This window comes from Rhinolophus sinicus, chromosome 17 (assembly GCF_057876585.1).
Source record: "Rhinolophus sinicus isolate RSI-liver-muscle chromosome 17, RSI-T2T, whole genome shotgun sequence".
NCBI lineage: Eukaryota > Metazoa > Chordata > Mammalia > Chiroptera > Rhinolophidae > Rhinolophus > Rhinolophus sinicus.
In genome coordinates, this window is record NC_142517.1 from 211000060 (window position 1) to 211025777 (window position 25718).

The 25718-nt window shown below is 47.4% G+C and overlaps 2 protein-coding genes across 55 annotated transcripts in view; both read left to right on the forward strand.

Moving 5' to 3' along the window:
- LRRFIP1 (LRR binding FLII interacting protein 1) overlaps positions 1-16743 on the forward strand; it is a 131631-nt gene extending 114888 nt beyond the window's left edge. For 36 of the 50 annotated variants that reach the window (XM_088794279.1, XM_088794291.1, XM_088794282.1 and 33 more), the window contains 2 exons: positions 979-1120; positions 3399-6437. In XM_088794279.1, coding sequence (XP_088650405.1) covers positions 979-1120; positions 3399-5116 — 1860 coding nt within the window. In that variant the 3' untranslated portion in view covers positions 5117-6437. Of the gene's footprint in view, positions 1-978; positions 1121-3398; positions 6438-10972; positions 11023-12408; positions 12527-13197; positions 13278-14392; positions 14498-15862 lie in introns of those variants that run through there. The other 14 variants (XM_088794306.1, XM_088794310.1, XM_088794307.1 and 11 more) reach the window with 2 other exon arrangements.
- Positions 16744-16884: 141 nt separating this feature from the next.
- The window catches only part of RBM44 (RNA binding motif protein 44), a 36477-nt gene continuing 27643 nt past the window's right edge, over positions 16885-25718 (forward strand). The window contains exons 1-2 of one of the 5 annotated variants that reach the window (XM_074315849.2): positions 16885-21455; positions 22966-23042. The gene's annotated coding sequence lies outside the window, so the exon portion shown is untranslated. Of the gene's footprint in view, positions 21456-21644; positions 22040-22965; positions 23043-25718 lie in introns of those variants that run through there. The other 4 variants (XM_074315848.2, XM_074315855.2, XM_074315853.2 and 1 more) reach the window with 4 other exon arrangements.

Genomic DNA, 25718 nt, shown 5'->3' on the forward strand with positions numbered 1-25718 from the left:
TTCCCCAGGCCATTACCCAAAGTTAGAGAATGTGTTTGTTTCTTATACTTAAAGGCTCAAATTTAAGGACGTCTCTAGCTCAGCAGTGGCCTGCATGAGGCTCACGCTACTCAGACTTGGTGGCAAAGTCCCATGTCCTGTCTGGGCCGCGTCAAGGTCTTCGGCTGCTGCCTGGACACTGAGTGAAAAAGCAATGGTTAGCAATGAGGCTTCGAGCTCTGGAGGGGCAAATTCCTGTGCAGTCAGTTGACATATGAGTGTCAGCCACTTACATCCAGGGGTCAAGGCCAGAGCAGTGAGCCAGAAGGAAGAGCTTAAAGCTCAGACTCCTGAGACTGCCACCCCCCAGGGCAGTGGGTGCAGTGTTGGGGACTGCTCCAAGCGCAAGAGGCGGAGCTGTGGGCAGCAGGGACAGTGAGCCAGTCATCTGTGGTTAAGGGGGGACCCTGGAGTTGTGTGGTGCAGCTGTTTCAAGCCTTCTGCTATGGAGTGGGCACGAGTTACATTTGTTTTCAGTATGCCAAACGTTGTAGCCACTTCTTAAGTCCTGCTCTCACATAAAGTCTCGTTCATTCCTCTCAGAATATGTACATCTTTATCTCTGTGTCTCTTTATAAAGCCTACAACCAGGGTTCTAAAAGCCAAGGTCACTTTATAATGAGTTGCTTGATGCTCCATTCTGTGGCAGCCTCAGGCCACCACCTCCAGTTATAAAGGTGCCTGTTAAAAGTGCCTGGTGACCAACACACGAGGACATGGACAGGGACATGCAGGAAGGAAGGGGCCCTTGCAGGAGACGTCCCCGATGTGTGTGTGTTGATAGAATATTCACAAGGGTGGTGCCTAACTCTTCTTGACTCTGTAGAATTTTCCTCTATCACAAGAAAAATAATTTCTTTTTAAACTACTATTAATAAAATAGACTTGAATCTAATTGTCACTAAGTGATTATTACAGTGAGCCTTTTTTTGTTCCCAGAAACATGGAATAATCCTAAATTCAGAAATAGCTACCAATGGAGAGACTTCAGACACTCTGAATAATGTTGGATTCCAGGCTCCTACCAAGATGACGAAAGAAGAGTTGAATGTCCTCAAGGCGACCGGGGATGGGACCCTGGGTAAGTCCTTGTTTTCCTTTGGATCCTGTCACCTTCCAATCAGCATTGATTCACCTCCCATGCATTATTAAAATTAGAGTAATCATCACTGATCAATTAACAGTCACACAGCATGCCATTTGTCCTGTCACTTCATGGGCATTTCCTTGCCAAACGATGTGATCACCCACGTGTGTTGTCTGGCGTGCATCTCTGCTCAGTGCTCCCCACAAATGGCTGAAGGATACGTTTCTCATGCTTCTCAAAGCTACCAAGTGAGATTGTGCTGCAAGGAAAATAGCCTCCAAGCTAAGTGACATTTTTGATAGTACTATCTGGTTTTCCTCAGCTATGCGCCAAGTATGGCTTTTTAACTTATTCTGTTACAGAATTGTCAAAAGCTCAGTCTAGCAGAGGCTGGAGAGGCAGTGACTTGACCATGTTTGCAAGGCAACAGTGTACAACCTGCCCCCCAGGAAGCGTTCTGAGGGCACGAGGTGCCTGTGGGCAGCAGGTTGGGGCTGTGGCAGGACGTCTTGGTTGCCATTCTCAAGGTACCACTTGAGATGGACAGACAGCCCTGGGTGGCGAGTGTGGTCGGTGTGAAGGGTTTCCCTTACCAGCGACAGTCTGACTATGTCTGCCCCTTTGTCAGAAGTGATATTCCTTTGTATGCCACATTTTTCCTCCTGAAAAAATATAAATTGGGGAATCCAGTAGATTGTAGGAATATTCTATACAATTTGCAACTGTCTGCAAAGATTCACTGATTAATATTTGACATAATATTTACTCTGGGATAAACCTCCAAAATCTGGTGTGCAGCCCGAAGAAGCTGCAGCCACGTATGAGGTCACACTGGTCACTGGTCACCAGTCTGTCCCAGCTTTTACAGTGAAACCAGAGTAAGGATGGGCCGTGATTTTAATTTCCATCTGGATGCTTTTGTCTTACTTCATTTTATTTATGGAAATTCAGAAACCTGTGGGCCCAGCCTCTCAGGACTTGCTGCCCAAGGGGTATCTCAGTGTCTTTATGACTATTGAAGGAATACAGCTCTTTCAATTGTCTAAAAGTTGCTAAAAGAAGACAACCTGATTAATTTCTATCACAGCTTCATATTAGCTACCTGAGCAGCTGGGAATTTGATCATGCAGCTCTTGTTCAAATACACATTTTGTAAGTTTTTTATAACCGTTGTGAAACAAAGAACTGGAAATGTCAGTTTTGTAAGTGGTCTCTCCAAATGTGTTTTGATCACATGCCACTGTAAAGAATTGTGGGAACTTCCCAATAGATGTGTTTATTTTTAATTTATATGTGTGTAATGTTTCATGAATATAAAGTGTACATTATAGAACACACACACGAATAGAAATGTTTAAAGATGCGACAAAACCAACTCTTAAGCGGAAGTCCTTCTTTTACCCCGTGTTCCCCGGGGTAAGTGTACCCACCGTGGACACCACTGGCTTGTAAAGTTATCGAGCTGTGACTTTCAGCAGCTTGGCATCCTATATTCTGGGATTTTGTTTGTTTGAAGAATCCAAAATATAACTTCATTCCAAAGAGGGACATGTTCTTTACCATAATTCTTAAGTTGATGAATCATTAAGTAATTAAGTGATTGTCCTGATTTTAAGCATTGGCCTCCGGCTGGGACTCCCCGGTCCCTCAGGGAAAGGAGTGAAGTTATTTAGGGCACGGGCTGCTTTCTCAGGAGATACTGATTAGGTCGAGGGTGGATTTCTTTTGACTTCATATGAGTTGTTGCAAAAGTATCTTCCTTGAGCTTGACCTTGAGGCTGAGTTTCTTAAGATGAACTGAATGTTCCTTTTAAAATTCATTTGAAAGCCGCTTTGGGGGCTGTGTGATGCCCAGTGCAGTTTGACAGCTGAAAAAGTACGAGTTGTCCAGATGTGCACTGGAAGTGAGGATGGGCACACGAACCTCTCGTCCTTCTGGAATCCATCATTTTGGATTGTTTGGCTGCCTGATCCAGAGCTCTTTCTATTTGTTAAAATTTAACTTCACCTTGAGAATCGGTTCACGCAAGATGGCACCGGCAGCCACTTGCCTTCGAGGTGGTGGCCACGGCCTTGGCTGATGGAACACTTGCAAATGCAGTGGCTGCTTTGTGGCACAGAGCTGGCCAGGGCTTGTTCTGGGTGATTCTTTGATAAGTCTGTCTCTCTAGGAATGGGGCCGGGTGGGAATGAGAACTTGTGTTTACATTATAATGTGTATTAAGTGGTCACCACATCATGGGGTCCCTTCATTTTCTCAATGGTCTTTTAGGAAGAGCCAATGAAGTGGAGGTGAAAAATGAAATTGTGGAGAATGTGGGAAAAAGAGAAATCTTGCCGAATACCGAGCAAGAACAGCACAAAGAGGACCCAGGAAAGGATTGTGTGGACACAGAGGTGTTCCGTCCTGGCGACAAGGCTGAGGACCAGAAAACCTCTGAAGACAGTGGCCCCGCCCTGGGAACAGTAGCAAATGGTACACATGGGGAGCAGGTGGAAAGCCACGTTCTAGCCAGCACGTCCTTCCTTGAACACACAGAGCAGGTTGGGTCAAATGAGGTCACAAGCACCGCAGATGGTAGGGCTGGGGCTTCACATTTGGGCCACTCAGATAGTGAGATGGGGCAGGGCCCTTGTAACGCCTTGGATATCAAAAACCAAGGTGGAGAATCTGCAGAAGGACAAGAACAAGAAAAGCAAGATTTTAAAACCAATTTGGGAGAGCTTAGCACGAAACCACACGAGGAATCCACTCCTTTGCCAATATCTGAAGTCGAGAGGGTGAGTAGCACAGATACTGGGGGGCCAAGTGGGAACCCCTCCCAGGGCATGGCGGAGGCAGAGCTAAGTGGAGTGAGGGAGCACGTGGTCATAGTGGCCTCAAGTCCTCCGAAGCATAGCAGTGCCACAGTGAAGCATGATGAGACATGCACGGTAGGTGTCCCCAAAGAGTCGGACCCCAGCACAGGACATGGTTTAGAGCACGAGCTCACCAAGCAGGAGGTAGCTGAGCCCAGGGAAGCCCCAGTTCAGTGCACAAGAGTCGGTGGGGAGAACAACGAAGAAGAGGAGGAAGGAAGAGAATTAAGGGATGAGACACCCGTGCAGACAGAGGTCCCAACGATTCCTTTTTGTGCAGCAGCCAAAAGCAGTGCTCAGGAAGTAGCAGGGCCAAGGATGGTAGAGGCCCAAGCTGAGCCCCTATGTAGGAAAGAACCCAGTGCAGAAAAGAAAGACCAACAGGGAGAAGCACTGGATTCCCCACAGAAGAAGACGAAAAACAAGAAAAGGAAAAACAAGAAGAAGAAGCCACCGGCACCTGTAGAGACCCTTACAGATGTTGAAAAAGACTTAACGTTTCAGAACCCGGATGGCAGTGAAGTTGAGGAGGAGCCGGTAAAATCTATAGACAACAAATCAGGGGAAGAAACACAACACGAGGTACCTAAACATCCTCAACAGGACATTGTAGCAGGGAGCAGTGAAAACATCGATTGTCCAGAGAGTCCGCACCTGGAGTTGGATGGCACACTTGACCAAGCAAACGATGGCGTCAGCACTGAGGCAGGGGCGGTCCTAGCTGAAGGAGAACCGTTGCCTTTGGAGGGCGCTGCAGTTCAAGCACCAGGCACTGGTGCTGGTGGTGATGGGTTAGACGAGGGTGTTAGAAAAGACGGTGCTGCAGGAGAGGGCGCTGCTCCAGGCAGTTCCCCAGAGCCAGGCGCTGACAAGGCGTCTGGCAGGGCCCAGCTCGGAAACGCAAGGCCCTCGATGGACACCGGCGACGCCTGTCACACAGAAGGTGCAGAGGGCTGTGTGACGTCAGAATACCCAAGTGAGCGAGCCAGGAAAGGTTTAGGTAGCGTTAGTCTAGAAAATGATGACTTGGCACCGGCAGGAGACTTGGGAGACTTCAATTTCGAGAGCAAAGAAGAGACAAGAGGCAGAGACGGGAAGGACAAAAGCAAAGAAGACTGCGCCTTGTCATGAGCTCAGGCGGAGTTAGAGGGGCCTCGGCCAATGCAGGAAGCCCCTTGTGAGACTCGGCTAGCCCCCCACTGAGATCCCTGAAGTGTTCTGGATCCACACAGCCGCACTGCATGACAATCAGTCACCAGCACTACTGCTTTAAGTTGCAGACTGTTACTTGTAGCTTTATATTAAGGTTATCACCCAACTAAGAAAGACAGACACGTGTTATCAGTGTAGGTTCTAACTGAGAGCATTCCAGTCATATCAAAGCGTAATGCGCACTGTTTCTATTTCTGCTTCAAATCAAACATAGTTAACATTTTTCTTAGGCTGATGTGAATATGGACGTTCTTGACCAAGTATATCAGCATCTCCTTGAAATGACCAAATAGCATTCTGAGATTTGCACATTTTGGGTATAATTGATATTTAAAATAATTTCTCATTCAAATAACTGTACTTTTTTAAAATTTAATTTTGATATGTACATTATAACCTTGTTTTAAAGAGAGACCAAAGTGGTCTCTTGTTTAAAAAGGAGACCAACGGCCAAACCACACCTGCGTCACCGAGTGATAAGATTTGCACCTTAGGACCGTGTATTTCATCCTCTTAGGGACACCACACCCCTTAAAGCACTAGGAGATCTCACACCCTTTACCTCATAGAAGTATTTTATCTCAGCCAACACTTTCGATCTCATTATTGATGAGCCCTGCATTTATTTTGTAGGAGATTTTGACTTCATGCTGATTAGATACCAAAGTCATTTTATACAAAGATTTTTTTTTTTTAATTTTTTTTTTTTTTTCTGGAAGAGAAGTATGTTGAAATTGCATTTCCTGGGTAGTATTTGGGTGGGGAGGGTCATTTCTAAAATTTATTTTTTTTAACCTTACAATTACTTCTCTTTGTCTAATTGTGAGTCAAAAGAGCAACACAAAAAAATACTGTCGTCGTGCAGACTGCTGAATAGACTCTAACAGGACATCTTAAATAGTTAAATCAGTTTTGGTATTTTGGTGTAAACGTTTTCATTTGTTGTGTCTCAGTATATTCTTATTGGAAAATTCTCACTTTGGTCTTCCTGACCAATATACATATTTTCTATACAAAGAAGCATTTGAAAAAATAATTGTAAAGTTAAAAAATAATTGTAAAATATGAAAATCACAAGGGAATGTACCTTTTGAATGCTGTCAACACCTCATGAAATTATATGAATTATTTTTACTGTTACAAGACATCACTGAATGCAAACAAGACCAAAACCTCAATAAAATGTGGGGCAAACGTGTTAACCATGTAACTGAAATAAACACATTTTCTGGTTTTACAAGCCTGTGATTCCACTCTTTGGGCAACTTGAGTTCTGACGGTGTCACCTTTAAGGTAGTAACTTCCTTCCGTGTTCCTGATCCCTGTTGGGGTTCGGTGAGGGACTCACACCTAAAGCCCTTTGTCGGTGCTGCCAGAACTCTCCCGGCATCTGGTCAGGGGCTGGCGTCGGGCCATCCCGGGAGGGTTTGGAGATCTCCTCCACAGCATGTCCTGGGTCTGTGGTTCTGAGGAGGGGCCCCACTTGAGAGAGACCCCCATCTGATCGCTCTGCTTACACCTGCCAGGACTTAGAATGTTCAGATGATCAAAACGGCAAATCAACACTGACTGTTTCTGCGTAAGTGTCCTGAAGTGGAGGGTAATGGGGCTGACAGTCCTGCCCACTTGTGCCATGTAAATAGGAAAACATAGGGCCTGCGAGAGAGTCAAGTCCAAGGGCTGCAAAGAATTTAAAAGGTTCTAGCAGGTGTCTCTACCTTGGGCAAAGCTGTAGTCACACTGCAATGCATGCTGGGAAACAGCCCTCCTTCTTCCTTGTAAAGGCCTCCGGGGCCAAACTCACTGAGTGGTGAGATCAGCAAACCATTTTAAGTTCTTTCCTTTCTTTCCCATGTTATTCAGCAGCACACTGGGAGCCATAATAATATGCTTCACATCGCTCCAGCCAGCCAGCCAGCCGTCTCCCTTATCCACTCGTTTTGTTTCATTAGTAAATGTTGTTGATCACTTCGCAAATGGAAGGCACTGTGCCAGTGAACAAGCAGATAGCACCCAGCTTCTACAGGGAAGGGACAGCTCCGAAGCAGGAAGTGAGCAGAGAAGGAGAAAGGATTCTGACCAGCCAAACTATTTCTGGATAATCTAAAAGTCTTCATTGTAACAGGGTGATATGACATCATCGCCCAGCGCAGTGATAAAGGTTCACAGTTACGGACCTTCAATGATCAAGAAATGGTTACCTTATGTATATTAAGCTTAGGAAGGCAGAGATGTGCGTGAGGCCATCTGGGAAGATTTCAGTGTCAAAAGACTGACTCAGAAAAGAATCCAAAGGTTACCTGTCAAGCAAAGGCCCAGAGGAGGCCAGACCGCTGAGGTTTCACTGTGATACAGAGCAGAGGAAAATGCTGGTCACTGGTACCTTCAGCCGAAAAGCCGGGATACTTCTCAGCCCCAAACCAGAACGTGGCCGCTGCATGTAGAACGTAAATCTTCCTTAGTATAATACATATGATTACGTGCCATTATGGGTATGTGTAGAGAACAGAGGAGGGCAACTGAGACTTTGAATTCTAGGTTGTTATTTTAGAAAGTAGGTAGGTTGGGAAGCAGTAGAGGTTTTAAAGGAGTTTTTAGAAATGAGATATTGACTACTTTTCTATAATGTTTAGTATTTCCTTCCAGGGAACGGAAAACCTGATGACCTGGGCATATCCTTTCCACTGCCACTAGAACCCTGGAATGCTCCTTCTGAGGGTTTAGACAGTTTGGGGTTCCTGTTTTCTGTTGATAGACTCCTGTCCTAGGAGACCGACCACCCTGTGCAGCATGCCACCAGGACCAACAAAACAAGGAGATGCCACAGTCAGATTCGTTCCAAACGTCCAGGCTCTGGAAGGAAAGAAAGGGGTGTTGTGTGTGTGTTACGTTCAGCGTGTGTGCTTGTGCCGCGTGATGGTCATGCGTAGGGAGAACTTTACAGGAGAAAAGCCCTTGCACCCCACCCAGTGCCCCTCTTACATCAAAGACTTGACAGATTTTTCGTGATGTGAATGGCTTCAGCTATTGAGCTGAACAGAAGCCAGCGGGCTGATGTAGACAGTTCCCATTGGTACAGTCCTCTTGCGCCCTGGATACAGAAAGAGAATCGTCTTTCGCATCCTGACTGTTGTTCTGCCTTTTGTGGAAGGAGGTGCTGTCCTGGCGCGGGAGGCCGCCCCGGGGAGGAGGGACACTGAATGATAAGCAAACCAAGGCAGTGTAGTGAGGGAAGAGGAGAGAGAACCACACTTCGTGGGTTTCTTGAGAGACTTCCATCCCCCTCTTTGCAAACACGCAGGAGATGGCTCTCCTCGGTGCTATAGGCGAGGCGGCCTGAGGCTCGTGATGGCTGATACTGGCCCAGAGAATGAAAATGGTTTTCCTGATACTATATTATCAGCCAGCTACGTCCCCGCACTGTGCCTCAGTTTGAGCTCTGAAAATCGTGTTGGTACCTGCCTTTTTTGTGGAGAGGACCAGATCCCAGTACAACACTAAAAAGAGTGAGTATTTGGTGACTGGCTCTTGCTTGTGCTTGATGGTGCTATAACCCTGGGCGAGCGAGGTGACGAGAGGCCAAAGAATGACAGACCAAAACGCACACAGAGAACCCAGTGCTTGTTCCGCTGCCCCAGGGGCTGCCTAGAAGGACTTCGCTATCCGTTTCTCACTTCCCAGGTCTCTGAAATACATACCGAAAATTTTGTTGGCATTTAATATATAAAATCCAGATTTTTAGAAAACGTAATCCTTTAGCAATGTTACTAAAATATAGTTAATAGCCACCTCATTTTATCTTCCCAGTATAAAAGAAAACCCTAAATTTGAGACATTGTGACTTTACATTCTTTGATGTCTTGTTTCCAAAAGCTGCAGTAACTGTCTTTAAATGGATAGTTCGTGTCTATTTATAAATGAGGTGTTATAAACCAATGATGAGCAGTGCTACTGCTTAATCACAGGGTAATGATAGGCTTGCAATACTCTTGTTAAGGGTTAACAGTAAGTATATTAGTGATACAGATTCATTCACGCAGCAAATTAGTCTTGATTTTTAAAGCTATAAAAAAAGCAGCACTCATTTTCTTCATATCAAATAATTTTGCTTCTTTTTTATTTCTATTAAAACTATTTCATTTTAATCATCTTGAATTCTGCTTTAAAATTTCTCTTCCTTAAAAGTTCCACTTCTCTATTTTTCATATTCTCACCATCAGACTAAAGGTCAGGTTATCCTTAATTTTCATTTTTTTTTTTGCTAGCACTGTTATTACATTGTAACATTTATTTTTTTACTCACTATGTAGGGTATTTGAAGTCTTCTAATAGAAAAAAGATAACAAAATTGTACAATACATATATGAGCTTCAAGACCACTTTCTGATATATTGGTTTTGTATATGGGAATGTAAAATATATAAGATAAAATGAAAAATGATAGTGAGTAAAAGAGTTGGGTTTATAACTACAAAAAATTTTTGTTTCAGCATTGGGTGGGTTTATGGAAAGGAAAAAATGTTAGAACTGACTTGTATGTAAATTAAAATGGAATGCAAAAGAATCATGAATTTATCTTGTGCTTAACATTTTCTGGTTTTATGTTGTTATGATGGCTTTCAAATATCAACTTAGGGTGTTTGGAAAAAACGATTAGGGAAAGCGTGGACCTTGGATTAGAGTGTGGGTACGTGATTTTTTAAATGAAAACAAGCTGCTTTTCATAGGAGTTTTTCCATTTCACATGGCTCACCCAGAGCTGTGCCGGTGAGAGTGCTGTCCTGTGGGAATATGAGCCTTGGGCCAGGTGTCCAGTCCAGCCCAGAGGTCTGGGTTTAGATCTGGAAAGACAGTGAAGTCGTAAGCAGTGGGGCCTGAGGCTGGGCTGCCTCACTGTGCTGCGCCTCGGTCCGCAGAGGGACAGAAGGACAGTGTCCACCCACAGGGCTTCGTGGGGTGAAGGAGGCCGATGGTGTAAGCAGCCAGAACAGTGCCTGGCACCGAGCGAGGGCGCAGCACCCTGGGGCATCCCTGTTACCATCACGTCATCCTGATTTTCCCATAAACGGGCATTTTCCCTGTTTAAGTACAGGTGGTGTCCCCCCTGTGCTCTGAAGGTTGCATTCCTCAGCCCCCTTTCAGGGAGGGGTTTCGGGAGATCTCTCGATGCTGGTGCATCGGCATCCCGACATATCTGGGGTGGGAGGAATGACAGGAACCTAAACTATTACTATAGTCTCCCTCAAAGAATAAACGCATTTGACAAGTGGGTTAGCAGATGTGCTGTCAGCAGACTGATTTGTAAACATACAGTCAACACTGGTATCGGTGAGTCTATGAGAACAATGAAAGAAAGGCTCTGGGAGGTAAACTCGGAAAGCCCAGGCTGATGGAAATGCCGGTGGTGTTTCACGGTGATTCTGGGTGTGTCTGTTCCTTGCTAATGATGTTAAACCATGAAGCCTGTGAGATCTTGTGTTGCAGTGTGGTTTGGCCCTAGAGCTCTTGCATGCTAACCCAAAATAGAAGATTAGCCTGTTTGCATGCAGCCGGACGTGCCCCTGACGAGACAAGCATGTTGTGGGAGGTTGACCCAACTCACCCTTCTGTGGCTGAACTCTCCCCCGTCCTGTGTGTGGCCTCATTCACTGTGGTACGTGTATAATCCCTTCATCATCAGTTTCACTAACCTGAAGCCTCAGCCTTCAGTTTAGCGGTCTGCTAAAAGGTGCAGCCCACGGACGCCCCTAAACCTTGTCTTTCTGATTTCTTTAGATATTAGGTTGAAAAAGCTTGTTGATGAACGGGAATGCTTACTGGAACAGGTAACAATCTTTATGATTTTATGAGTTCTCGAATGGGGCACCTGAAACCATGACCCTTCCCACCCTTCCTTCTTGCTTCGTCAGAACCCCTAACAGGCTTCATGCCTGAAAATAACTGTGGAGCATCCGAAGTCTTGGAGGTTCAGAGGGGAGAGGTCTCAGAGACTCAAGGCCATGGAACTGAACTGAGTGCACTCACATGAATGGCTGCTGAGAATTCATATTTACGTACAAGGCCTCAAGCAACCATTGAGTGGCAAGAGCATGACTGAGCCGTTCTAGACACCACTTCTCCTACTTCTGGTCCATAAAAGTCCATTTGTAATCTCAGTGATGTGCAGCCCTTTCCGGCAGGTATTTCTTCATCGCTGATCAAAGTTGTTTTAACCATGGTTTACCTTCATGGCTCTCCTCTGCCTCAAGCAGCACTAAACAGCTGCCCTATTTGGTCTGTCCTATTCGGTCTTTCTGTATGCAGGATAGTTATCAAATCATGCCACAGTCCCTTTCTAAGGAACTACTCTCTCTCCTTTTCCTGCATAAGTTTAATCAAAGGTGTCTGCCTTACGTTTTACAACTCCGTTGATTTTTCTCAAAATGGTGTGAGCACTAAATATGATAGGAAGCATCTCTGGATGTTCCTGTGATCTTTTAAGAAGATGTATCCACGGCAGTTCTGTACTTGTTTTCTTAAAGCAGCGTGCATCTTGTGTGTGCCTGGGGCCCCACTCTGCGTGTATCTGGATGGGGGGACTGCCACCAAGTCTGCAGAAATTGGAGGTTCCCAGGACAAGGGCTGGGAAACTCCCTAATACACACCAGAAAATTCTACAGTTGAGGCTGTTAACTACCAGTCCAACCATACCTGCCTCTCTCATAGAGGAAAGCTACCTAGAGGCCACCGCCCTGCAGGTGACAAGCCTGCAGCTCAAGTGGGTTCTGTTGGGGACTCCAGTACTTCTGTGTCTCCAAGGCTCCAGGTGGCCGTTCAGGCTCCTTGGTGAATAAAGCAGAGGTTAATAGCGCCCTGAATTGCTAACTCTCAGACCAACATTTCCACTGTTTTATGTACAATCTCCTCCTGAATTACAGTGGAGTTTCAACCTGAGAAATAACTTTTCACCCAGTTACAAAATAATTCGTGCCTGATACTGTAAATAGAATTCCATTTTCAACCATGATACTGTTATGTTCTGAGCAGAATGCTAACTGGCGGGAGTTAGTTTATGTATTTATTTGTGTTGGTCCCTTTCTTAAAGGGGAGAGACTCCCTGTCTCCTTTTCCTCCATTTCTCTCATGCTTAATTATGTGACACCCACCCCTAACTCCCTTTGGACTCGTTTAGCAGAGAGAGATTAACATCCTGTCTCGGTGGGTGTTTTCAGGTTAAGAAACTCAAAGGGCAGCTGGAAGAAAGACAGAAGAACGGCAAGGTGGATACTCTGCGCCCTGAAGACACTGTCTTAGAAAATGGGACAGACGTGCACGTGATGGATCTACAAAGTAAATGTCCAGCCTTGTGTGGGAGTATCTTTGACGTGCACGATTTTCAATGTCCTAGTGCGGGAGGAGAAAAGCTATGGTGGCAAGGGATGCCTGGTTTTCCCCCCCGACACCCTTGAGTACAGAAGCGCAGAGATGTTTCTCTGTGGCACAGAGCAGGCTGGGCAGGTGTGCAGAGCAAGGATGTGTGTGTGTGTGTGTGTCTGAGCCTGAGACACAGAGCAGGTGCCCCAAATCGAGCACCGAGATGCCACCATGTGACGTGCTGCGGGAAAGCACATTTACTGTGCTGGATGTAGCCGTCTTTTGACATGCGGATTGTATGGGAAAACCAGAAGGTATTTTTCTACTCCAGGAAACTGGAAAGAGGCTTGAGGGGATAAAATTACATCCAGTCTCTCTCCCCCGTTTCCCCTACCCCACCATTTCTTGGTCCTCTCCGCCCACAGGTGCTCTCTCTCACCTGGACACTTTCCCAGCCCAGGTTTATGGAGAGAGAGCCCCTCTCCTATCCAGCTCAGGCAGCTGGGGTGGGGGGAGGGGACCACAGGCCAGGACTTACAGATTTACAAGCTGTTCACCAAGTAAGGGCTTGGTTCCCGGTAACTCTTGTTTTTAACATTTTAAAAGCCCCAGAGCTTAACAGATTTTCCTTCTCTTTCAACCTTCAGGGGATGCCAACAGACAGATCAGCGACCTCAAATTTAAACTCGCAAAATCGGAGCAAGAGATCACTGCATTAGAACAAAATGTACGTGCACACTTTTAAGCAACAGTGGTCAGCTAAGCGGGTGACTAACTGCAGTTTTAGTTGCTAGGACTCGCCCCCGACAGGCTGAGGACAAAAAGAAGCAGAGATTTGCAGAACCACAAAAGGTCCTCAATTTATGTCCTACAAAGAGAGAGCACAGGGAAAGAAACATCATTACTGGGATTTGGGTTGTACAAGCAATGCTGATCCTTTACAGACAGTGGTTAGTTGTAGAAAGTAATGTGGCCAAGGACTCTTAAAATTTTTCGTTTTTAAAAATGATATTTAAAATTAACTTAATTAAGAAGCGCTTCTTGTGGGGACCTCCGTGTCGCCGGGGTTTCCGTCCTCCTGTCTCCCAGCCAGGACAGCTCACTCTGGTTCCTACATTTGGGGCACTCATGCCTCTGACATGCTGGGCAAATTGTGTCCTAACCAAAGGGAGAAATAAAAACAGGTGCTCTTTCCTCCTCCACTGTGGGTACGCATGGCTGGAACTTTCTGGAATTTTTACAGAAACAAAAGTGAGACCAGCACACCCGGAAAGTGATGGGTTTTATGAAGCCCGCCTTTGTCTCAGCAGAACGGACGTCTCCAGCCGGCCTTGGCCGCTCTGCCTTTCTCCCCAGCTCTGGCTGTGGAGTACCACCCCCAAGCCTCCTTCGCTTGCTCCTGTTTGAGAGCCTTGCCTGCTTCCTCCCTCTCCTGCTTCCCCACCCCACACTGGGAGAGAGTAGATGGGAGCTGGGGTCCCGGGTGCGGCCTGTGCCTTTCCAGCACCGTTCTCCTCGGACCAGCCCGTTTTCTGGCACAATCATCCCACATAGGGGGAGATGGTGGCACGGGCGTCAGCAGTATGGGAACCATGTTTTTGGACTAGGCTCAGAGAGGAAAGAAGTTTCTAGTAGGGGTCAGTACCAGCTGGCTCAAAAATAGGAGCAAATAGCTCGCTTGGCTAGAACCTATACAATAGTCAAAAGCCTAGATCATAATTCTTCGCATGGTGTCTTCTCCCGTTTTATCAAAGTACACCCTTTGATCCCAAGTATAGTAAAGCAACCGGAGAAAGAAAACAAGTCAATCGGTTTATACATATGGTTGTTCCTTCCTTTTAGGTAATAAGGTTAGAGAGTCAAGTATCACGTTACAAATCAGCTGCTGAAAATGCAGAAAAAATAGAAGATGAACTGAAGGCTGAAAAAAGGAAACTCCAAAGAGAGGTAAATGTTCTAGGCTATTTCTGGGAAAAGAATGAGTGATCTAGCGGGGAGAGCAGAAAGAGGATTTACCGCGGGGAAATCTGCCACTGGCTTACACGCCGTCCCCACCGGACCAAAGCCCAAAGGCCGTGCTGACGTCACACGAGCTCAGCGTTCAGCCAATGAGGAGATTTTAGTGATTGTCTTTGATTTACTACAATTTCACTCTGACGTGTGACATGTGGGTTTATTGTTGTTTATCCTGCTTGGGATGTGTTGCTTGGATCTGTGAAGGGTTTTCTCTAAATCAACTTTGGAAAATTTTCAGCCATGGTCTTCCCCCTGGTCATTCCTCCTTCCTGGTCTCTCCACTTTTCCTTGGGGACTCCAGTCGGAGACCATCAGACCGTCTCGTCGCCACCTCCACGTTTACCCATTAACTGCCTGCCTTTTCTTGTTTCCATCTCTCACCTCTCTCTGTTGCATAATGTATAGTTTTTGCCTGGATCACCCAGTTTACCTCCTTCTGTGTTTTTTAAAGTGTGTTCATTCCTGATGGTTTCTGGCTGTATGGTCATGCCTGCTCTCTTTCTTAATTGTATCCTATTTCTTTCAAGATTTCCCGCACAGCAGTTCTCTTTTCCATGCTCAGTCTTTGGGAGTCTAATTTCGTGGTTTGTTGCTTCTGCTGACGCCAGTGGTTTGTCCCTTCATGTGTTTGGTGTTTTGTGCTCTTGTGTTTGACTTTAATTTGTAGGAATACTGCAGGCCTGACTTGGGGAAGTTTCCTGCAAAGAGGGCTTGCTTCAGCTTCTGCCTCTGCGTCTGCTGGTGAGGGGTAGGGCAGTGGGCTTTGGCCTGTCCCAGGACCCCAAGCACCCTTCTTGAGGGTTTGGGACCAGAAATAGCCACAGGCTCTGTTGTGATGGTGTGTCCACAACTGCATGGCTGTCATACCCCCACCCTAGGGCACCGGCCTGGTGCCTGCCCGTCCAGGCAGCTCCCTGCGGATGTGGCTTCCTTTCTGACTCCGGGCTCTGTCGTCCTGGCCCCCCCGGGCATGAGGCTCTTGGTGTCACGCATTCCTGCTGTGGCTTCTGGCTGTAGCACCTTTGGTTCTGGCTGCGTGGGCTGTGGGGCCCACCTCCGCCAGCTGCTCTAGGCTCAGCTCTTGTTTGTGTGTTGGCCTCACTTACCTTCTGTGGCCCCAGCAGGATCCCTAGGCCTGCGCCCTGTCTGGGGTCTGGTGGTTTCAGAGGAGGAAGATTACTCATGAGGGCAGACTTTTGGGCCTTTTTAAATTGAGAAGTATATGTATTCACACATGTGTAAGTACGTATGTCTCGGACCTCAGTGGGTCCAGGTGATAACTGTCATTTTCGGTAGGACTGAAATCTTGGCAATCCTGTTACGTTTGGAGAAAGCCGGTTCCTCAAAGCTGCCTTTCCTCCTTGTTCCAGCTTCGCTCTGCACTGGACAGAACCGAGGAGCTGGAGGTGAGCAACGGCCACTTAGTGAAGCGTCTGGAAAAAATGAAAGCAAACCGGAGTGCGCTCTTGTCCCAGCAGTAAGCGCCAGCTGCGCACGGGCGCCTGGCTGGTTGTGGAGAGCATCATTTTGCAGGCTTTCTAAGCTGCTGTCTGGGAGCTGCTCTTCCCCTGCTTCTGAGAGAACTCCCAGCGACCACCGGGCTCCGCGTGCGTCCCCATGGCCTCCGGACGCCTCTGTCTGCAGACCCCAACCCGGGCTGGGTGCCACCCAGAACCTGCAGGCCATCTGATAAGCACACTGGGCCTCTGAATGCCGTTTAAATGGTCATCGAGTAAAGATTAAAGTGGGACTTGAGTTTTCTTTTCCTGTGTCTTGCTGAAAATAAGGGGAAATGTTACAGTGATAGGACTGCCTCTCGTGGCAGAACCTACAATTTGAGCGACTTCAGTAGTATCTCTTTGTCTGCGCTTTTCACACACAAAACACTGTGGAACCACAAGCCATTACCAAGCAGAACTCTCACTAGAAACAAGGGGACGGTCCAGAAGTAAAAGTGGCCTTAAGAAGACTCTTTACAGGCAACAAATGAAGCTTTTCTAAGGGATTTTTGCATCCGTTCAGTCATAAGAATACTTTTTCCCAGGGAATTAGGCAATAGCTTCCTGAAAAATGACAGCTTTTCATTTGCATTATTTAATCCTTACTTTTGGAATTGAAGTTGTTAACTTCTTTTAAAGAATGTACTATTAGAAAAATTAAAAAATGAGAGGTGGAAAGACCTCAGCGATGTGTCTTTTTTTTCCCTCCAATCGAGAAAGAAGATCTGTATTGAACTATTTCATGTGAATTGTTCTGTGTGTTTGGGGTCATCTTTTTATTTTTTAAGCGTATCAAGTCAATTCATTTTTTCCCCCTGTTTAAAATAAAGGTATATTCACGGCGAATAAGAATAGTGTGCTATGAGAATCAGCACTCTTAGTATAAAAAGTGAACTGAAGAAGTCACAGATCAAAGTAGAAACAATTATGATACCTTCAAGGACGAAATTAGGGAAAGTTTGGCTACTTGCCGATTCTGTTACTCTTTGCATATGTCGTGTTTCAAATAAGGCTGTTAAAGTAAGCCAACTTTTCAGGATATGAGCAAGCACAATCCAAGGGAGTGTCAGCCAGAACTATACATAGTGATCACACACGTGGGAATGCTGTGTAGGGGACGTGAATTGGGTGTATAACATTAAGAAAATGCCCCTCGTGTAGTGCTAGAGGTCACGAGGTCCGTCCCCCAGTATTGTCTGGGTCTGGGATACACACGGCTCCATTTCCTTAGGTGCGAGAGAAGTCGTGTCTCCTGGTGCCGAGGACGTTGTCCAGTTCAGATCTGTTGCTGCTGTCTGAGTATTCCGTAGATTGAACCATCCAATCACATCAGTGCCCACACGATACGCTGCTGCATTTTTACGCAGAAACTTGCTCTGCATTGATCGTGAAAGGGGCAGCTCTCTACGGCAATGTGGTTTTTGTGTTTAAGATTTGTCAGAGAAAATCTTACAATGATTGGTGTCAAAAGATTTCTATGTTGGAAATTCTACTGAATGAGTTTGAAGTGTTTTAAGAACACAGTGGATTCGCCAGGGTCCCGCCCAACAGCGGAAGCCACCCAGTAATTGGAACAGGGAAGTGTTATGTAAGGTAGGAAGTCCTATCATAGGGGATTAACTGCTAAGAACAAAAGAAAACGCTAAAGAACATCCTAGAGCTGAGGGCAAGTACCCAAGGAAGGGACAAACTGGGATGGAGACCTGATGGGAAGGGTTGGGTCTGCAGCCCACTGGGGGAGCAGACAAGTGCCAGGGTGCCAGGGGCTGGTGCCAGGGGCTGATGCCAGCAGGCAGGAAACCATGGGCCAGGACTGGGAGCACACGCTGCTGGGGGTGGGCACCACCACATTGCCCGCCTCACGTGCCCAGTGGACAGGAGGAAGGGTTGAGGAAGGGGGAGTCCCCGCTTCCTGCAGTGTCCCTTCAGCCCCCTCTTCTGACAGCACTGGGCCAGTCAGCAAAGGAGAGATGTCTCCTTCCTTGTCTTATCCTAAGGCTCCTTCCACACATCTTAATACAAACGTGTTTAACCAGTAAAACGTCCCTATCGCTTACAAATAACACCAATAATAGCTAACACCTGCGTAGTACTCAGACCTGCCTGGAGGTCAGACTCTTAGATCTTTTCACTCATTGATCGTCATGAGAACACTGAGAGGTAGGTGCTCTCGTTAAATCCATTCTGCAGATGAGGAAACCGGAGCCCAGCGAAGCGAACTGGCTGGACGTCTCACAGCTGGGAAGCGGAGGCCTGCAAAGTCACCACTCACGTGTCCCGCCAGCGCTGGGAAGATGGCATTTCTTTCCCAGATGTGTGTCTCTGAGGAAGTCAAACCTTCCGTCTCTACCTTTCACACCAATCCTTACAGAAACAGCAAGTCTGTGTTACACACCCTTCCTAATCCAGGGGAAGCTAGAACACCATCTTTCTATTTATTTTATAGAATGAAACTTTCCCTGCAGATGTAGCTGTTGGGAATTTGTCGCTGGCTTTTTTCATCCCAGCATTTCTCAGCCTCATGCTACCAATGTCGTGGGCCAGATTGTTTTTCGTTGCTGGGTGGCCGTCCTGTGCGTCTTAGGATATCCAGCAGCTTCCCTGGCCTCTACCCACTGGATGCCAGTGGAGCCCCCTCCCCAACATTGTGACAAATAGAAATATCTCCAGACATTGTCAAATGTCGATGGGAGGTTGGGAATGGGGTGCAAAAGCTCTTCTGGCAGAGAGGGGAAAGGTACACGCCAGCCAGTAGACAGGCAGTGGTATCTAGGGGTGTGGTAGCAATGTGGGCCTGGGGCCTGGGGACAACTCTCTAGTCCCTGAGACATTGGGAGCTGGGTGGGAATCTAGTCTTGGAGGCTCTTGGGAATAGGGCAGAACCCCCACCACTGAGCTGGGGTCCTCTAAATCCCCAAGTATCTGCCACGTCAGAGGGGATCAGGTGTTCCCTACCTGTGGCTGCAGGTACCAGGTGGGTCAGTAGATAGCAGCTCTGTCGTCTTCAGATATCCAGGCACATGCTCACGTGTGCCACCTCCCACCTGGGCCTTTTGGAGAAATACACCCAATGCTGGTGCCCCAGTTTGAAAATTTCCAAGTGGCTGCCCTTCCTCCCTCCCCTCGCCCCCCCATCCCTCCCCCTCGGCTAATGCTGTCAATTCACCCCATTCTGCACTGCCTTCTTTTGTGGCTGTGTGTGGCCTTCCGGTCCTCAGGACCGCAGCCTCCTCAGGGCAGGCACTCATCAGGTATGGCCCGAGAGCCCAGCGCCACACAAAGCAGAAATCCATATTTGCTAAATAGTAATGTAAGTTCTAAAGTAACAGTAACTTTCGATTTTTTAGTTTACATTTTGGACTATTAGAATAGGAAATCTAAGACATAATGGAAAATAACATTTCAATTCTGAACGTCCATTCACGATGTCTTCTAAGTGAGTTGCTCTGTGTCCTAAATGCCCTTCGGTTTCTAAAAATTAAAACAATTTGTAGGAGACACATAACAGGCATCCTGGTCCAGGTTTTCTACCACCCTTTTCTTCTCCCAATCTTCTAATTCAGGGCTGAGCACTGGTTCTCAATGGGGGTCTGGCATCATGTGACTTTGGGCCCTTTCCCAAAGTTAAAATGATTCAGGACATCAAGGCAGCCATGACAGCACAACTAAAGACACTCACGAAAGAGGACTTCCAGGATATCTTCAGAAAGTGGCAAGAACAATGGGATAAGTGTGTTTGAAGTGAGGGGGAGTATTTTGAGTGGGATTAATGACAATATGTCTTTTACTGTAATAAATTTTTAAAAATGTAAACATTTACTGTATTTTTTTATCAATCCTGATCATACTTAACACTAACTCACTCTATTCCATGACCTTGTTTCATCTTTTTCATGATCTGAAATGTTATTTACTTATTATTTACAGGTTTATTGTCTGTATTTCTGTACTCCTTTTTGGAATCAGACTGCGGCAGCCCCAGTTCTTGAATCTGTATTTAGTGAATCGCTATAAACTCCAGAAAGGTCATCCCCCAGAAAATGCACAGTCATTCTTTGTAAAATCATGGAAACACACACACGCTAAATGTTGAGGGTAAAAACAAAAATATTAAATATACTTTTAAAGTCACAGTACAGAAGAGACATCTGCTGCTAACAAAGAGATTCCTGGGTATGATAAACCTGTCCTGGCCGTTATACCTTGTCTCGCCTCAGCTTTCTGAGTTCCTCATGCTGCAGCAGCTTCCTTTCCTGAGATGAGACCTAGCAGACCTCAACAGGTGTTTGTGGAGTAAGTGTTACCAGCTCCTGAATGAGAGGTAAATAAACAAAGGGCATGGAAGATCCCAGTCATGTCTCTCTACAAGGTTCCCCCAAAACATCCAGAGTGAGGCTCTGTGTGAAGTAGGGTGGTAGGGGATTTCTATTTTCTTTACATTTTGCTGCATTTTCTACGTTAAACACATGTGACTTTAATGTTAAAATATTTTTAAAACGATTTAAGCAAAAATAAAAAAAATGCGATAAAAGCATGTACATGAAAATTTTTATTGGGGGAAGTGTGTTTTTCCAGGACCCATCAGCTGCATGTCAAGTCGTTGCTTTCAATCTAGTTGTGGAGGGCGCAGGTGTGGGAATAGATCGGTGACCTTGGTGTCATGAGCACCGCGCTCCAACCACTGAGACGACCGGCCGCCCAAAACACGTGCATTTTAAAGACAGGATAACAGTGCCTTATGGAACCATGTTAAAGCCTGAGGCAGAAGGAAAAAATAGGAGTTCTGATTTGGACATTTTGTTCATCTTGGATTTTTCATTACTTTGACTTTTTAAACGAATGCATTAAAATATTTATCCTGATTATAGCCCTGGCCCTTCTAACGATATTTAACGGACTGTCTGAGGACACGGCATGGTAGACACCAAGAAGGGGCACTTGATGGAAACAAGGCAGGCAGCCAGGCGGGCGGACACCGGCGGGCGCTGGGCCCAAACCAGGGGTCAGTTTGGGCAGTGGCCACGCAGCCTTTTCATTCGGGGATTCGCACAGCCGCGCGGTCCAGACGAGGGTCTTGGGCTGCAGAACAGAAAAGCTCCTCTGAGAGGCTCCGCGGGGCCAGCCCACCGCCCAGAACCGACGGCCAGGGCACAGTCGCAGCGGCGCGTCGTTCCCGCTTTCGCGCCTGAACGCCAGGCCAATCACGGCACCGTCCCTGTTCGCACTGACCAATGGGAGCGCCCCGTCAGCAGTGGGCGGGCCGCTGGCGGCCGTTACCCGAAGGGCCTAGCGGCTGCACGCGGGAAGCCGTCGTTGTCTGCGGCCGCCGCCGCGGTCGTTGGTTTCACGTGTTGCGGCGGCAGCGGCGAAGGTGGAAGTGCGGCTCCCAGGTGCGGCCCGCGGTCGGGCGAGGGTGGAAGCCGGGGTCTTGAGAGGGACGCGGCAGCGAAGCCCAGTTGCGGGTCCCGGGGGCGAGAGCTGAGGGCCACGCGGTGGGAAGGAGGCCTTCGAGGGCTTGTCCGGGGTCCCGGAGAGGCAGGCGGACGGGTGAGGGGCCCGCGGGGTTTGCGCCTTGGTTGCGTGGCCTTGGCGGTGCGCGTTCCGCCGGTCTGCTCCCTCTACGTGCGGTTCCCAGCCGGTCGCCCGGCCTCGCTGCGCAGGCGCCGGGCGGACGTGGGCCGCACAAAGCGCGTGTAGCGCTAAGTTTGGGGCCGGCGTTCAGGTGCAGTGATGTCCCTCGGGGACGGTGCACATTCGCTCGTGCTTGTCGTCGTGACGACGGTCTCGGCATCTACCGCGGGCGGGCACGGGATGCGGCGGCCACGGAGGCCCGGGAGCGAGACGTGCACCTGCGCTGAGTGCCCGGACGTGCGCCGGGTGCGGAGCGGAGCCGGGAGGGTCGCCGACCCGACTGACAAAGGTTCCTGACCTGATGTGCGGGGCCGGAAAGGTTCCTTAAGGAACGGTGTTTGGGGTGAGATCCGAAGGTTTAAATACAGGAATTGAAGGTGGTGGCGGCGCTGCGGGGCGGTCAGCGAGGACGTGGTGGCCCGACTGGTCGGAGCGGTGCGAAGGGCGAGCAGCGCCCGGGGCCGTGCAGGCTCTTAGAGGCCGCGCTAAGGTTTTCGTCTTTATCCGAAGGACAACGACAGTGTGTGGCAGGGTTTTCAGCAGGAAGGCGAACCGACCAGATCTGCGTTTCGGAAGCTGCTTCCGGCCGGGCAGGCGGTTCCCGCTGTGACGGTGTGTGTCACCGGACAGACTAAGATGTATCAGGTTAAAGCTGACCAGGCCTGGTGGGGAGAAGGCAGGTGTCAGGGGAGGCCTGAGTTTTCTGGCGTGGTTCTGCCATGGAAAACACAGGCGGGAAGAGTTTGGTAAATGAGAGCGGGCAGCACAGAATGTAACGGGTACGTAGGGAGGAGTGGACTTGCTGAGTCGCGCAGCCGTTCTGCACTGAGTTCGGAGGAGCTGCCAGATTGTTTTCCACGGTGGTTTGGGCCTTTTACATTCCTGCAGCCACAGTACGAGGGTTCCCGTTTCTCCATGTCCTTCCCAACCCTTATTTTCCACGTTTGGGTTTTGTTTGTTTTTTAATAGCCATCCTAGTGAGTATCTCCTCGTGGTTTTGATTTGCATTTCACTAGTGAATAATGATATATTGAGACTCTGTTCATGTGTTTATTGGCCATTTGTGTATCTTTGGAAACATGTTTATTCAAGTCTTCTGCTCATTTTTAAAACTAGGTTGTTTGTCTTTTTGTTGTTGACTTGTAAGAGTTCTTTATGTATCCTGGATAATAGACCATTATCAGATATATGATTTACAAGTATTTTTGTAATTCTAAAATTTTTCCTTTTGTCAAAGCTTTTGACCTTGGTTGTCTGTCCATACTTAAGAATGAAGCTTGCAACACACTGAATGAAGATTAGAATGCAGAATTAGATATGAATGCGAATCCAACTGGTTAATACAGGTATTAAAGAGATTTGCAAAATGTAAATGCTCTTCTCACTAATTTTTTGAAAATATATTTTTTAATTTAAAATGTTATGTTAAGTAATGGGTTTATGATTTATGAATAAATTAATATTTACATTTTTTTGTTTTAATTGCTAATGTGATAGGTATTAATAAATATTACCCAATAAACGAATACTCCTTGGGGTTCTCAATACTTTTAAGCATGTGAAGAGTTCCTGAGCCAAAAAGTAAAAAAAAAACTGATCTATACTAATGTAAATTGTTTTAATAAACTTGCTCTCTTTTCATCTTACCCTTTATCTTAGATATTGACCTGACATCCCTAGAGTAGGAGCTTTACTGACTTAAATAAAATCCCTTAAGCCAGGATTTTTAACTTCAAATTTTTAAATGTAGTGTAAAAGTCCATAAATCCTTATATTTCTCTTCTTTAGTTAGAATTTTAAGTTTTAGTTGTTTTTAAAATACAACTCTCGGTTTTAAAAAACTCCAGAGGCATTTTTGTGTGTGTGATTATATCCTTTATATCAAAATCAGTACTAAATTCATTTAGTAATCAGTACTATGGCTAACTCCTATTTGCTCAACTTTCAGATCTCAGATTAAATGATACTTCCTCAGCAAGGCTTTCCCTGACCCTTAGACTAGTTTAGATCTTTTTAAATTTCCCATAGCACCTCGTATTTCCCAAAATCCCCAGATTACAGGAATTTCCTAGGGTATCACTTCTGGGCCCCAAATTAGGCTGTGGAGTCTGTTTTTAAGAAGTGTCTCAAGTGATTTTACATCAGGCAAGTTTGAGAAAAGGTGCTCTGTAATAAGATTTATGTGCTCCTTCACCATCCTCCCCACCCCGGTTTTGGAAAATGCTCGTTATGTGCCTGTCATGCTTCATAAGGGCAGAGACTGATGTCCTCAACACTTAGCATATGACTTAGCACATAGCAGTTCAGTTAATACTGAATAATACATTACAGGATGATTCTCTAGAGAAATGTCTTTATTCTTGAAACTGGAATGTAATTTCTTGGTAATAGAGTAGGTATATTTTAATATCATTAGAAACTTCCAAACAGTTTTCTAAAATGTTTTAACCAGTTTGTATTTCCTCTAATAATGTATGAGTTCATTTGTCCACATCCTCACCAGTATTTGAAAAATTATCACTTTTTATTGAATATGGCTTACACTCTCCTATCTGCAACTGAATTGAATTAGTGTCTTTCTCAAAAATCAAATGGAACTGTTCCTGAACTCTCATAATTTGTTCTTTAATCTCTTAGTCCAACATTTATAAGTCTTGAAATCTGTGTCATCCAACTTTCTTCTTCGAGATTGTTTTCGCTATGCTAGGTTCATTGCATTTCCATGTAAGTTACAGTCAACTTTCCCCCAAAATCCTTCCGCAATTTTGATTGAACTTGTGTTGAATCTATAGTTCAATTTGTAGAGAACACAGCTTAACAATATTGTGTCTCAATCCATGAGCACGCCTGGCCCGGCCTCCTGCAGAGCCAAGCCCCCTGTGCACAGTCCGGACACTCCTGAGGCTTTCCTGCTGTCGGGAGGGGCCCAGCACTGCGTCCAGGGGGCAGATGGGGCCAGAAGGCGCCGTGCAGAAAGCCCCCGTCACCAGGACGAGTTCCACCTGCCTGCCCTTCCTTCTGCTCACACCAGGATCTGCTCAGTGTCGCCCTGCTTCTGACCTTCTATGTCCTGACACACAGGCCTGATTTCATCCCCAAACGGAGGGGCCTGCAAAACAGGGCAATTAGTCACGTGACGGCACAGCAGGCCCGGGGCTCAGTTACCACTGTGCCTGGGGGAGCATCTGCGGCCTCTCCCAGGGCCAGGAAGACAGAGCCCTGGAGGCAGAGGGAAGCTGAGGCCAATGCAGTGGCCGGGGGCGTGGAAAAGTGGGGCCTGCAGGCCTTCTCACTGGCGCCCGGCTGCCCCTGCCACGAGGGATTCCTGGGCTCTTGGCCTCTGCGGCTTGGCCTCTGCGGACGCATTTCTCTGGGATCTCTCTGAGAAAGGAAATGGGCTTCCCCCTCCCTAGCCACCCAGCTCCACAGGTGGGCACCCCCAGGCCCTCTGGGGCTCACCCTCAGAACCCGCCAGGGAGCAGAAATGCTGACCCAGGGCAAACCCCGACGCAAGGGCCTCCCACTCCCGAAGGAAGACAGTTCCTCTGGCTGGTGGGACACAGCAAGTGGGGTGCCTGCTGGTGAGGTGGGGCTGTGCGCCTGATCCGAGGACCTCCCCCAGGCCCCAGGGGTCCCTCTGACTCCTCCCATGTCTGCCTGCCTGCCACAGGCCGGCTCTGGGCACTGGGCACATAGTGGAGGACAGTGGATCCCAGACCCTTCCGCCCCCTCGGCCCCCTCTGTTGCGAGCACAGGTCTGGGTGCACCATCCCCAATAGCACCTTTCTTTGCCAGGTCATGGGTCCCATTGCCCAGCCCTGGTTCTGCTCCCTGGTCAGCCAGGCTGAGCTCCTGAGACAGGGCGAGGGGCCTGACAGACAGGCCTCTGTCATTGCTGTCCTCGCCAAAACGTCCACCGGCTCCCGGCCGGGCCAAGGGTGGTGCTGGGCTTTGGTGCTGCCTGCAGACCCTTCTCTGGCAGGACCAGCGGCATTCCCGCAGGCTCTGTTGAGATGCCCTCT